This window comes from Centroberyx affinis, unplaced genomic scaffold (genome assembly GCF_046629955.1).
Source record: "Centroberyx affinis isolate AG114_WGS23_722 - 3 ecotype Tasmania unplaced genomic scaffold, CSIRO-AGI_Caff_v1 ptg000021l_1, whole genome shotgun sequence".
Lineage (NCBI taxonomy): Eukaryota > Metazoa > Chordata > Actinopteri > Beryciformes > Berycidae > Centroberyx > Centroberyx affinis.
Window position 1 is genome coordinate 131707 of NW_027278735.1, and position 14815 is coordinate 146521.

Consider the following 14815-nt stretch of genomic DNA (forward strand, 5'->3'; position numbering starts at 1 on the left):
TTGAACTGTGTTGAGGGTTTAAAAGGATGGTGGCAATTTTATGATACTGGGCCTGAGAGTTATCCATACTTAAATCATCAAATAACTGCATAAGATGCTCCACCCTTATAACCTGTATTGACTGTAAATAAACTGCCAAATTCTATTTAAAGCAATAATCTTTGACATTTTCATATAGTTTTGCTTCTCTCTATAAATTATTGCTATAACACAATAGTGATTCAACCTATATCCAGTTCATGAAAGCTTTTCCATTTGCTGTTCTAAACAGCCGGTGCCTGGTAGCTCTTTCCTGAGAAAAATCCTCTGGCGCACAGGAAGTGATGCGTTTTATGTTTCCGGTTTGTTTGAAAAAAAAATAGAAGAAGAACTGTCTAGTTAGCATGAGCAGCGATAGCCATCATGGCTGAACAGACAAAGAGAAGAGAAATTCAAACTTCTTCAACAGAAAATCCAAGGAAAAAGACGTTACAGTGCTGGACACAGTCTGATTGACAGGTGATCTCTGGGGGAAAAAAAACCCCACAGGGATCTTGTAGGTCAGAGGTTCTCAATTGTTTTTCAGCCAAGGACCCCTTACAAGATAGAGAATATACCGGGGACCCCCTCATTCTGATTTGTGATTTTGGGCTATATAAATAAAAATTGACTTGACTTGACATGTATGTCCCTTGGAATAATCTGAAGTAGCCTATTTTTTACACTTCTATAGTCTTAGTTATGTGAAAGAACAACACAAGATGAATGTATTAGAAAGATATTAGATATGTATTAAAAATATTTGCACCATCTCAACACAGAATACCCATAAAACAATCAATCAGTTAGCTGCAAGTAAGACTGTACCTAAAGAAAATATCAAAGGGAAATCAAGAGAAATTTGAGGTGCATTTCAGAACATACACACACACACACACACACACATACATATCAAGATAAAGTGTTTCACTCTTAGTTCATATGTAATAATTGATAAAAGTCGAATCATAACAACCCTAACCCTAACCATAACAAACTGAACACATGCCTGCATTGCAATTGGACTCATCCAATTGAACTGCTAATTTAGACACTCTCAATCTTCCCAGGAGTTGTGACTTGATATCAGAAGACATGTCCTCTTCTGTACACTTCTTTTCACGGACCCCCTGGCAGAGTGCCACGGACCCCTGGTGGTCCCCGGACCCCACTTTGAGAACCACTGTTGTAGGTTACCGCTTTAAAAGTGATCAAAATGTTTCTTTGAGGCAGCATAATGTGGAAACCTATAGGCAAGATTCAAACCCAGGCAGTACTGCTGTACTACCTTAACCTGCTTAGCTGGTAGGGTGGTAGGGTGGGGTGAGGGAGGGGGGTGGGGGGGGGGGGGGATACAGTGAACAGTGTTGCCAAAAAAGAATAATAATAATTATAAAATAAATACATAAATAAATACAGTAAAATAAAAATTAATATGAGTATCTTTAAAATAATGTATAAATAAATGTATAAATAATGTATAAATTAATACCTTAGTTAGCATGAACACCATTAGTAAATGATTACCATACACATTAGTTAACTGTTATTAAGCATTAACTAACCCTTAATTAATGTACCCTTATTGTAAAATGTTACCAAAAAATAATAATAATAATAATTATAAAATAAATAAACAAATAAATAAATAAATACAATAAATACAATAAAACAAAAAATAAGTATGAGTATCTTTTAAGTATGTGTTGGTAAATTGGTGAGTTGAGTTGCTGTTAGTAAGTTTAATGCTTTCAGAAGAAGAGGGGTCCAGGTTGCTTCAAAGAGTGGAATTTGGTCTTTCCATTGAGATGTGTTCTGTAAGCAGGTTTAGCCAATGTGTTGTGTTGAGCTTATGTCTAGTTTTCCAGTTCATAAGTATAGTCTTCTGGCAGTGGCTAAAGCAATAAGTATGGGTCTGGTGTTGTGGTTATTGCATAGTCATGTAGGTCCTGTGTTCTGATCGTATGACTACTTAACTTGAGTAAATAGCCTATAGTGCTGTTTCACACTCCATAATTTCTTCCTTTACACACACACACACACACACACACACACACACACACACACACACGTAATGAACATGCAGTGACAATTCAGTGCAGTTCTCTGATCATGATGTACTGCATAACCATCAATCAGTCAGCTTGACACAAAAATACAGGTCTGTAAAACAAATACATTTAAGGCAGATTGATTGGACTAAGTCATTTACCAGTGAGTGCAGAGTAACATAGTGCAGTGATTCTCAACCGTTTTCATGTCAAGGACCCCTAATTTAGTCCACATTTGGGCCCCGGACCCCCATTTGATAACATTTTGTCTCTCAAACCCAAATCTGAGAATATTTGTATTGTTAGATATGATTTTGTCCAGAATTCCATGACTATTTGTATTGTAGGTAGAGAGATAACAGTGAAACTATGATCAAAACAGTCATTCTTCTACATTCTCAATTGTGTTAACTTCTTGTAGATGAAATAATGCTGAAGTTTTACAGTTTTTCAATTTGCTGGGGACCCCCTGGAACTCCCTCAAGGACCCCTGGTGGTCCCCGGACACCCTGTTGAGAACCACTGACATAGTGTATCTATAGAGTGCCACCTACTGGCACGCACACACACACACACACACACACACACACACACACACACACACACACACACACACACACACAAAGCTACAAAAAGTTAGGACTTACTGTACAGGAAGTTCAATATAATTACCTTAAACCTTAAACCTTGTGATGTTTTAAGCGCTGGGTTTTTAGTGCAGTCCAATGGCATCTATTCATACTAAAGGAAACACAATATCCCAGTTACAAAAAAAGAGAAAAATTAGTTGACCATTCTGTTTTCAAGTGCTGGTAACAGTATTATCCCAATGATTCACATGTCCAAGTGAAGACACTGATTCAGCAGATCAGAACCATAACTTGTATTGACGCAAACATTCTCAATGTCAAAAAAGATGTGATCACAAAAACATCTGAACACAAGTATATGATTGACATTTCTCTTAATATTATGAGACCAAGCAGAAAAGTGGAAAAGCACAATAACAGAGAGGCTATGACCAGTTTAGTCTGGGTTACCTTCAAAAAGTTACTGATCCAAGTTTTAATTGTCAACGTAATTCACTCAAATACTCAAACTGAACATAATTTTAATACTTACAATTATTTTGAGATTAGTTTTCCTTTGAAATCCAGTGCAGTTAAAAGAACAATTTATTCCAATTTATAGACTATGTTATGTTTATAATCTCACAATCTAAATAATTCAAGTTAAACTATGAGGCTGCTATGGCAATACATTCTGAGAAACTGAGGTTCACACAGCCCAGTCACAGCACTGCAGCCTACACTATTACTAATCATTACATCAGTTTTTCCTAAAGGACCATATTGTTAGTGCTGTGTGAAAACCTTGTAACTTGTAAACCTTTAACTTTGCTTGAAGGATCACATGTGCCTCCAAAGGATGAGAAGATTGTACAAGCCGTGGGCTGATGAAATCCTTCACACACCAATTGGATAAACTCCAAAATGTATGGCCATCAAGCTAAAAAACAAGGCTGTTTTTCTTAGTTCTTGAAAAGGAAAACAAGGTTTTCACCTGACAACAGCAATATGTGATTATGACTCACAGGACTTGTGTGGCAACAGAAAGACTCATGTTCAAGGAAAATTACTTCATTGTTTATTTCACTGCAGAGGTGTGACCAAGTCAACTTTGGTCAAGTCCCAAAGTCAGTCTCAAGTCTTGAGGTACAAGTCTCAAGTCAAGTCCCAAGTCTAAATGCAGATTACCAAGTCAAGTCCATGTCATTAATGTCAAGTCTCAGGTCTAAATGTAGAACCGCAAGTCAAGTCAGAACAAATCAACAGTCCAGTATCAATTTAATAACTTAAAGAAAACTAAATATCTAGGACTTTTCAATGCAATATGGTTTTAATAGGATAAAAACTTGGTAAGAGCATCATGAGTTTGATTTCTATAATCAGTTTCAACTTCAATAAATTCAATCATTCCATACAAATTCAGAAAACAGAATAAGTCATCAGAGTACAAGTCAAAGTCAAGTCCCAAGTCACCAGAACCCAAGTCAAGTCAAGTCTCAAGTCTTCTCTTCATGCATCAAGTCAAGGCTCAAGCAATTCAAACTGTGACTCGAGTCCCCACCTCTGTTACACGCAGATCAGATCATACTATCTTTATTAAAATCATCTTGACCTCAGTTGGACCACGTTTCACAATCAAGCACCATACTGTGTCTTTGGTTGAAGTTTAGTTCCTATCTTAACCCATTGTTGAGGTCAACCAAGTCACAATGGAGCCACTAATTTGGATCTCATACAACTGTTTCTGAGCGTTAAGCATTAGCAGACTTTACTGGGGGTTCAGGCATAGTCTTGATGGACATCTGAGTCTTTCTCTTTGCATCCAGTTGTAAGTTCATTGTGCGCCTTTTGAAATACTTGTTTCTGAGAAACATTTTCCTCGCAAGAAGAGGAGCTATCCGGGCCTTGTTAATGGTAGTAGATGGTGTGACAATTTTCAGTATCTGGTTATCCTTCTTGGAGGTGGAGGTGGAGGTAGAAGTAGTGGCTGGAAAAGGCATTGGCTTTTGTTTTCTGTATTTTGATGATGATCTAGGTGGAGTTTTCTGGGACTTGATCTTTGGGGAACGGGATCCTCCGATGACTCCCACCACCTTCAGCTTAATAGGGGCTTCGGATGTTCCTGCCATGTTCCGTGCCTGGCAGCGGTACTCACCAGCATCCTTGTATGATAGCCCGTTTAGACTAATGATTGACCAACGAACTCCCACTCGTGGAGAATCCTGCATAACTAGAACATAAAAAGATGCAAAAAATTAACTTCCAGTGTTTCCCCTATATCTATTCTAACATGGCGGCCTGCCACTACATCAACCTAACCTTTCCTCACCATACTAAAAATATTTGCAAAATAATTGTATTTTTAATCTAAATGGTCTCTTTAAAGGATTAGTTCAGTGATTTTGGACCTATATATAATTTGTCTCTTACATACCTGTTGTACTTGGACCCACAGAGAATATTGGCTCCAGAGTCAGCTGTCGGCGAGCTCCATTGCTAGAACTCTTGCTGCCAACAATGAGTCCAAATGGGGTTTGTGGAGCTCGCTGTTTTAACCGACAGCTGACTCATGAGAAGATATTCTCTCTGAATAAGTACTACAGGTATGTAAGAGATAAATTATATATAGGTCCAAAATCGCAGAACGTATCCTTTTGGTCAAGAGGCAAGAGAGATACAACTGCATCATCTCCTCAAATTCACCTCAGCTCTTCAGTCAGACTGAGCATCTGAGAAGCAGATCTGAGCAAATTCAAGCAAAGAACAACTTTGATAAGACAAGGTAGTACCACTTACAACTCTCCAAACTCTTCGGCAGCTGTTCAGAGTTGCCTGGGATTTCTTGTTGGCAGCAATCTATACAGAGTGACAAATCACGACAACATGATTTGATTGATCCTCAAATGAAATTAATATCATTTCATCATCTGGGAGTGACCTTGGAATACTTACCAGTGTAGGCTGAGGTCTTGATCCAGGTCAGAGTTGGTGTTGGGTAGCCAGTGGCGTCACAGCGAAGGATTACATTGCTGCCCAGTGGAGAGACCACACTGGTGGCTGCAGGCTGGACTGAGGGCCTCATGCAGCGGGACAGGTCTGCCTGGGTTAGCAGCGTCCCTGACTGGCCGAGAGACCTGCTGCAAGTCAACAGCTGGTCCATGAGAGCTACCGGGCTTCCCAGGGACATGGACAAGGACATCGCCATGGAGATCTGGCAGTCACACAGCCAGGGGTTGTCATGGAGACCTGGGCATCCAGGAAAATTGGCCTCATTTACACAGCAGCTATAATTGATTTACATCATACTCAGGGTGGGAAACCTGACAGTGAGGCAGCAGTAAACAATGGCTCAACCTGTATTTGGACCAAAACATTATATACAACAAAATTATTTCAATATTGTTGAGTGATAAGCAGAGCTGGAGGCCAAATTACACAACAAAGTCCAAATCAAAGGCTACAGCAACTGAATTAAAGGAAACATCCATGATGTTGAAGATGAGACCTGCTCACATCAGTGGTTCACCTAGTCCTCACTCGTCGTCATTTCAGGGCTTTAAGAATCATTTTCTTCTCCTATGAAAAGTAGAAATGACATTTGAAATGCCTTTTTTTTGTTCAAAGATCAGCTGTTTCCCTCTGTTAACATCTGCCTCACTGTCCTCCACAAAGTGCTTCCTGAGTAGGCCCTATAACCTAAATGTGTATAAAGGCGAATGGTTAGGGCGGCTGCATTATTCAGATACAAAATGAAATGCCTCTCTATTATTCCAAAATATACTGTACCCAAAACTCTTCTTTGTACAGGGCTTCCCTGTTGTCCTGGGAGGGGGAACCAAAGGTCCAGCAGCTCAGCAGGCAATATTGTTAACCTGGGGAAGAGAAGAGAAGAGAAGAGAAGAGAAGAGAAGAGAAGAGAAGAGAAGAGAAGAGAAGAGAAGAGAAGAGAAGAGAAGAGAAGAGAAGAGAACTATAAGACACTATGGTTAGCTAGATAACAAGCTGACATTTTATCAACACAAAATTAGTCAGATATCAGCAGACCTGTCAACTCTCCCGTTTTTCCCGGGTTTCTCCCATATTTTCACCCCCTCTCCTGCTGTGCTCCCGTATTTCCCTTTTTTATTTTTACAGGTATACAGAATCCTAATTGGCCCAATCAAGTTCTTTCGGTTAGAGCCATAGACTATTTAACTTGGAAGACTATTTTCCCATTCCTGACCAGAAGTATGTTGGGAAACATCCATTTGTTGAACTAGTTAACCTAATCCTTTTTGCTCTGAGATTACAGCAGTGCAGGTAGTAAAGGCACTTGGTCATTAGATCTCTGGAACCGAGAGATGAAACCCCTTTCATAATGTAAAAAATTATGGTCGAGTGGGGCAAAATCTCCCTTATTTTCAAAGCCGAACGTTGACAGGTATGGATACCAGTGATGATCAGTTCAGTCAAAAACAGCACAGAAATGAACCATGTCTATTGAATTGTGTTGAGACGGCCAAGTTATACTTTTAGAAACACAATTAGCATTTCACAGCCACTGTCAAGAGCTGAGGACCTCCAATATGGCCACCAGATGGGTCACCTGAAAGCTAGCTACCAATGCATAGTCCCTTCGCATACGGACACACCTATTGCTGGAGAGATCGAGGTAGGTGATGTTGGGGAGAAAGAGGGCAGCGTGGGCGGGAAGGCTGGACAGGCGGTTGTTGTTCAGGCCCAGGGTGCGGAGGCGAGGCATGTCCCTCAACCCCTCCCAGGGGAACGCGGACAGGAGGTTCCCGTCCAGCCGCAGCTCTCGGAGGGCCTTCAGGTTGACGAAGCTGCTGGGGTGGATGGAGGTGATGGAGTTGTAGGTCAGCCACAAGAACTGCAGCTCTGACAGGTTGTAGAAGGCTGCCCTGGGCACCCTGGAGATCGCGGTCTTCTCCAGACGCAGTTTGACCGTGTCGGCCGGGGCGTTGGCGGGAACGGCTGAGATTCCAGGGTCACTGCACTGCACCGACCTGACATGATGAACACAGTCTGTAAGGTCTAGAGTTTGGACAGATGAAAGTGCCATAGAAGTTTAGCTGATGTGCTTCCTTCTGGATGATCGTGTTCCTTCTTTATTTGATGAAAAGTTGATAAAAATTTATGCAAACATCTGTAAGCCATGGCTTGATTCCCACTCTGTGTATTAATATCTGTTTTAATACATTATTCAAACACTGCTTGTGTGATAAAGCAGTTAAGAAGGTTGCTTTAGTTGCAGTCACTAATACAATCCAGTGGATTACTCCAACTCACTGGTGGTTCTCAACCTTTTTCATATCAAGGACCCCTAATTTAGTCCATATTAGGGCCACGGACCCCCATTTGATGAGATTTTGTTTCTCAGACCCAAATCTGAGAATATTTTTTATTGTCAGATATGATTTTGTCCAGAATTCCATGATTATCTGTACTGTAGGTAGAGAAATAACAGAGAAACTATGATCAAAATAGTCATTCTAAATTGACAAAATAATAAAGTTTAACAATTCATCAATTTGCTGGGGACCCCCTGGAATGCCCTCAAGGACCCCTGGTAATCCCCGGACCCTACGTTGAGAACCACTGCACTAACGCAATCTCATTACTTTTGGATGACTTTACCTCCAAAATCTATAGAATATTATGTTCAACTTGCAATTATTCTAATTTTACGGATGCATTTTGAATCAATATTTACAAGCACGACTGTCAGCATGTGTTTTATTCAAGACATTATCGGATAGCAGGTACCGATTTTGATTGTGACAAGATTAGTGTAATCGCGTTACTGTACACGTGTTATCCACTATTACCGCAACACTGTAAACAAGTGTGCATGGGAGAGCATATCATTACAATTTTCACTGGCGATATGCAATGCCAGTTGATGACAAAATATTTGTTGACATTAGGCGATGCCATCATCTGACAAACACTCTGCATTTTTAAAGATTTGCTTACATTTACTTTACAGCAGTTTGATGCATACAACACAGCTGCACTGATATTACAGCTCAGCAATAACCTAAAATATTCCAGGCTAAAATGAGTGAAGTCCATGCACCAAAGAAACCCATGCACAAGGAGGAAGGTAAAACGAACTGAATCAAGCCAGCCTCACTCAACCTGAGCTCTCCTATTCCATTGCTTCCGGAGACGCAGGCGCACAGAGACGGACAAGAGTGGACCACCGACAGGGACGACTGGAAGACGTGAACAAGGAGCAGTAGATACATCCTTCACCAGACCAGCTCCGCGTTTCCAGAAGCCCTTTGTTGCTCCATATTCCCAGTCCAGGTCCTGTGCGGCTTCAGACTTTGTCTACAGCGCACAGTGAAAAAAACTGAAGCCCAGATTAGCTGGGATTACCCAGGTTACAAACAGCATCTAATCCTGCGTCTCACTGTCAGAATAAGAAATCACAAGATGAAGAGATCAAGTAGCCTGGAATGAACTTGGTTGTATTTGTACTTTTATTTGTACTTATTGCATCTAAAAGTGGGAAAAGTCTATGACGTAGGATGGCAATTAATTTTCATACAGCATAAGATTTAAAATAGAAACAAATGGTAATATATATATTAGTACGGTTGGACTATATGGTTGAAATCAATATCACGATAATCATAACGATTTATTTCGATATTGATATATATGATGATATGGCTCACATAAGTGAAATCACTTTAAATAATCAAATTAATGTTCATCATATTGAACCGAATGGTAATATTTGGTGTGATGTCAAACTAAACTGAAATTTTCACATAATATTCCTACCATACTTCATTTTGTCTGAGTTTCTAAATAAAATTAGCTTTGTTCTCATCAGTTCAGACAGCAGAATTATGCGTCTCAATATCCCAAAATCACCATATCATCACAATATAATCCCACTGAAAGACGACAAACGATAATATTGAATTATCGTCCAGCCCTATATATTAGTAATTTAGTATATTCATGTCTGATATTGTTCCATAATATGTTTTCTGTTCCTAACCTGTTTTAGGCATTTAAAGTTACTCAGATAGTAGTTGGAGGGGGGGTTGACTGTCACAAAATTATATTTTTCCACCCTGTTGAGAAGGTTAAAGGTTATCATTGCATCATCACTTGGAAATTTTGGTAGCAAAATTTTCTCAGACTTTCCAGCTTCATTATCTGACTTTCAGTGGCGTTAATGTGAAATTTCCAAGCAGCAAATTAGTTTTTTCTGATATATCTGATAGCACCTGGATGTAGGATAATATCCACACTGGTATACATCATCGTCACACTGGTATACATTATGATATCTTATGTTGCGTTCAAGTCCTAAGGGAATAATCGTTGAACGACTTAAAGGAACGACTTGAAAGTGTTCACACCTTCGAACCCATTTGAAGCCATCAAGACATTGTGAATGGAGTTTTCTGTAGATTTTGGTCACCCATGATAATTACTCTCATGCTTTTCACATGTTAGTGCAGTTAGTGTTTGGGTTAAGAGTAAGACAGAGACAAAGACAGAGTAAGACAATGAGAGTAACAATAACTGGGTAAAAGGCATCACATAAAAGCAAGTCTATAAAAACAGGTGATTTCAAAGTTTTAAAATCGGGGTCCATCACAAAGCCAAACCTCAAGTTTGTTTTTTTTTATTATTATTTTTTATCGAACAATTTCCATGTACAAACATCATGGCTTAGAAATCTTTGCAATATACCAATAGGATCAGGTGCATACGAAAAAGACAGAAAAAAGACAATTCAAAACAGACAAGAGATTGAAATAATATTAAATATAAACCTCAAGTTATAGGCTCAAGGAGGTTCATATTTACTACATTTCTTGTAGGATTTGAATGCAGCATGGCACGCCTTTTCCTAGCGATTGCAACTGACGTGACCAGGAAGTGGGCGGACCGTCACTTGCGTACGCCCAATCACTCGCATGCCTTGATTTCTGAAAGTTAGCGTTAGCCGACTTGCTCTTGTCGAGTTGGCTAGTAAGCTAAGTAGATAATTTCCTCTGACAGTACTCAAAATGTCCGCCGCAGCACCACCTGTGAATGAGCATTATGTTGGTAGTCGTCGTGAATTTGAAGAGCTAACGTTAGCGAATCAAAGAAGATGGCACCAACCCGTTCACACTGCAAGGCAAACCGTACAGCAGCAGGACCAGGTAAAGTAAACAAGCTAGCTGTTACCGTTTACTTTAGATTACAGAGCAATGCTAACCTTAGTTGAGTTATATGAAAGAGAGGAACAGTGTGTTCTCTAGTTACTGTCCTTAGTTCATCACAACTTCCATTGTCACTGGGATACTTTCAATGTTGGGCCTAATTTAGCCCCGGTAGCCGTTACAGGAGAGAACGTCACGCCAAACTCTATTCAAAAATCGGACAATTTCATGTGTCCTTGCATATAAGCAAATGGTAGAACATTACTTAAGAACTTCTACGAATCATTAGGGTCCATTATTTAATTCGGCACAATATGATTCACCAAGCAGCACTTGCATTAATCAAATATCAACTTTTAGAATTGGTTCTTACTGCTCGCTACCGCCCTCCGCAGTGCATTTTCGTGGACTGTAGGAACAACAGGCGAAACTGTATTAGAAGTTTAAACACTATTGCTATAACTCCTGCTTGGTGTGTTGTGTGTATATACACCACATTGAATAGTGGCTCCTATTCATTTGTTAAGGTCTTATTGTGTGTGTGTGTGTGTCTGTGTGTGTGTGTGTGTGTGTGTGTGTGTGTGCTTATGCCCGCAAAAACAACATTAATTTAGTCTAATTCAGCTAATTGTGTAGGTGATGACAAATTATGTAAACAAACAAATGCATTGTTCATCTGCAATGAGGAACAGGATAGATAACTAGGTGGGTGTCTGGCTTTATTATTGTGTTAGTTGTATTTGAATCTAACCTTAGTTGACAGTAAGAGTGCTACTGCTTGCTTTCTAGTCCTCCTGACTAACAAGTTATACCACATTTTACAACTCACAACCAGTGTTTAACTTCATTATGTGATTTATGCCACTCTTTGTGTATTCACTGGCATGTTAATGCATGTAAATGTTCTGTGTAATTGACCTGGAAGTAACGCTTTGCCGGAATGCAAGTCATAGGATTTGTCTTATGACTTAACGACCTTACCATGCTATCTAACATTCTCTTATCAAATCAGTGTGCAAACTCTGTGTGATTTTATTTTCCTGCCTGTGGTGATATAAATGGATTGCATTCATATAGATATTTGTATGTGAGCTCTGGCTACAAAAGCCTGCAGATGGAATGTATTCATGGAACTGTGACCAATTCCGGACACACACACACACACACACACACACACACACACACACACACACTGACCATTCTGAAGCAATTTCATTAGTTATGTTATTATTATGCTTTTTAGCTTTTAGAGGTCAGACTTTACACAGATTTGCGTTTGGTTGCTCTTTAAGTATCTAGTCTACAACTCCTACAGGTATCTGTAACATTATAAAGCTAGAGGAAGGCTTAGTATTGAAGCCGACATGAACTGAATTAAATTTTTTGCATTTCAAATCTACTTGTGCTATTGTCAATTTGCATGGACTAGAAGAAAAAAAAGTGGAGCATGATTAGAGAGTAACTAAACCCAAACCCAAATCTGTGTACAGCCTGACATTTAATGGTAAAAAGCATGCTACTGAAATTGCCATCTGCTATAGGCCCTTTTCACATTCTGTTTCTCAATGCTTCTGCATTGAGAAACCGGTGCATTACAACTTCCTGTTGCCAGCTATGGCCTCCGCTAAATCGCTCCACAACCTGCCTAAAATTTTGTAATTGTTACATTATGTATCTAGTGCTAGTAACCATTACAATTTTGTTGCTTTTGTTGGATTGGTTTGTCAATAACTCGCAAAAAGAAACTTGCCAGTTGCTAAGTTGTAATGCTTAGCTGTTGACGATGACGGTGTGAAAAGGGCCTATTGGCTGGTCTTTGGTGCCAGGTGATGTCACCTTCTCTAGAGTACAACAGGTAGTGACATCACCTGGCACCAAAGATCAGCCAATAGCAGATGGCAGTTTCAGTAGCATGCTATTTACCATTAGATGCCAGGCCTTACACATTTTTGAGGTTTAGTTACTCTTTTAACTTGAATGAAAACAGTGCAGGATGAATTATTTTATTGAATGTTTCAGTTGAACGCTGTCCAGAATTGGCCACACTGACGTTGTGTGTGTGTGGGCAGCCTGACCTGAGCTTTGCCTCCACAGGGTGACAGCAGCAGAGCCAGGCCGAGACCCGCCGCTTACCCAAGGGCCCGGCCGCAACCCTCCAGCGACCCCGCCGCCCGCTGGCCCCACGTGGACGACCCCACCACCCGGCCTCAGCTGGACGACTGCGAGCGGATGGGGACTCTGTTCGGGATGCTGAACAAGTGCCTGCGCGGTCTGGGCTTCAGCCAGATGTACTTTGGAGAGAAGATCGTGGAGCCGGTGGTGATCGTCTTCTTCTGGCTCCTGCTCTGGTTCCTGGGCATCCAGGCTCTGGGATTGGTGGGAACTCTGTGCATCATCATCATCTACATCCAAAAGTAATCCGAGCTGACGATCTTGAGTCAAGTCTCATGCTGTTTTCTTTGGTTAATGCTCACTCTTCTGGGACTCATTTAGTGGTAATGGACTGTCTGAGGACAGAAATTGTGCTCATAGGGTGGATGGCTGTGGAAATGGCTTTAGCCTGCGGTCGTGATTATGGCCGATGGGTACTTAGGGGATTTATGTAATGGGTTTCAAGCTTTTTTTCAATCAGCGTAACTCCAAAAATGAGGTCAACCAATCAGTCGGGATATTTTCCTAAAGGACGGTGTGGAATTTCTCCTGCCGCAGTAACAAGAGTGATGCTTTCATGCAGTTTTTGGTGTTACTGTGAGGCACTTCTTGCCCTCAGTTGGTCAAGTTCCCACCCCAACACCTGTCACTCATCTTGATGAGCTATCATCTAGCCTGAGGCTGAGGTAACCGGCATCTGTAAAGCCTCTTTTCTTTTCATACTGCTTCCCATCATTGTTGCTGTTGCTGTGAGTTAACATACTCTGTGGCACACTCGCCACAACCAGCTCACTGCTGGCTCACACCCATATGACACTCACAGTTTAAAGGAATAGTTCACCCCAAAAATGAAAATTCTGTCATCATCTCCTCCCCCTCATGCCAGTTGAAACACAGGTGAAGTTTGTCCATATAACACACAGGGAGGCTGCAGCACAACTCCATAGCAGCCTTCTCCAAAACAACTGAAGTCAGTGGGGACCAGTTCTTCAGAGTTCCAAAAAGACCTACAGTATATTTACACCATCATTTAGTGCAAATCTGAACTACACACTGTGATTGTTTGGCTGTTTTTGTTTTGGAACTCTAAAGAACTGGTCCCCATTGACTTCAGTTGTTTTGGAGAAGGCTGCTACCAAGTTGTGCTGGCAACCTCCCTGTGTGTTATATGGACTAACACATTTCACCTGTGTTTCATTTGGCATGAGGGTGAGTAGATGATGACAGAATTTTTGGATGAACTATTCCTTTAAAACATCCCAACATCATTGAAAAGCAGGTTTCACGCAAACAGGGGATTTATGCATGAACATACAGGCTCACAGACAGACGCAGACTGATAATATATAATAGAGCAAATTTCTTGTTATGTTCATGTGAAAAAAAGTTGCATATTGCAGCTTTAAACTTGGATTGTGCCATGGGCAGCATGGCCCATTTTAAGCATTATTTTTGCAAGGAACGTGTTATATTCCAACTGGCCAAAAGAGGGAGCTGCAGGCTATAGAATATGGAGAAGGGCAGGGGTATTCCAGCACTGAGGAAAATGACAGTAACAATGTACGCAGCTCTGTGTGCAGTATTTCACCTACAAAGGTATGAGGCACCTTGCTATGTGCCTCCTATATGAATCCAACGCTCTATCATAAGAAGCAAAGCACTGAATGTGAAGACGACAGGATTGATTTCTTATAAAAACCTTAAGCTGTACAACATTCACCCCATGCCGGGTGGAAGTGGAAGCCCCTTTTCATTGCATGGGGTACGGACATGGGAATGTACCACAAGCAATACAGCTAGTCTCATATTCTTCATTTTTAGCCAACCACCCATATCATCATATACT

General features: G+C 40.6%; 2 protein-coding genes across 2 annotated transcripts; one reads left to right on the plus strand and one right to left on the minus strand.

The window, feature by feature from the left end:
* Positions 1-4389: 4389 nt before the first annotated feature.
* On the minus strand, positions 4390-8889 carry lrit3b (leucine-rich repeat, immunoglobulin-like and transmembrane domains 3b). Its single transcript, XM_071543563.1, has 5 exons — positions 8780-8889; positions 7270-7644; positions 6425-6510; positions 5577-5884; positions 4390-4860 (listed from the first exon to the last, which is right to left on the minus strand). The coding sequence occupies exons 1-5, from the start codon at positions 8887-8889 to the stop codon at positions 4390-4392; spliced, it is 1350 nt and encodes a 449-aa protein (XP_071399664.1).
* A 1727-nt stretch (positions 8890-10616) lies between these two features.
* On the plus strand, positions 10617-13778 carry fam241a (family with sequence similarity 241 member A). Its single transcript, XM_071544210.1, has 2 exons — positions 10617-10818; positions 12913-13778. Exons 1-2 carry the CDS (start codon positions 10681-10683, stop codon positions 13234-13236), a joined length of 462 nt encoding a protein of 153 aa, XP_071400311.1. The 5' UTR covers positions 10617-10680; the 3' UTR covers positions 13237-13778.
* Positions 13779-14815: the final 1037 nt, after the last annotated feature.

Bases quoted from the DNA above. Each gene is read 5' to 3' on its own strand.
- lrit3b (XM_071543563.1), bottom strand. From the start codon at position 8,889: ATGTATCTACTGCTCCTTGTTCACGTCTTCCAGTCGTCCCTGTCGGTG. The intron at 7,645-8,779 runs GTTGAGTGAGGC...TCATCATGTCAG, and splicing joins AATGGAATAGGAGAGCTCAG to GTCGGTGCAGTGCAGTGACC. The intron at 4,861-5,576 runs GTCACTCCCAGA...CTAGTTATGCAG, and splicing joins ACACTGGTAAGTATTCCAAG to GATTCTCCACGAGTGGGAGT.
- fam241a (XM_071544210.1), top strand. From the start codon at position 10,681: ATGTCCGCCGCAGCACCACCTGTGAATGAGCATTATGTTGGTAGTCGT. The intron at 10,819-12,912 runs GTAAAGTAAACA...TTGCCTCCACAG, and splicing joins CCGTACAGCAGCAGGACCAG to GGTGACAGCAGCAGAGCCAG.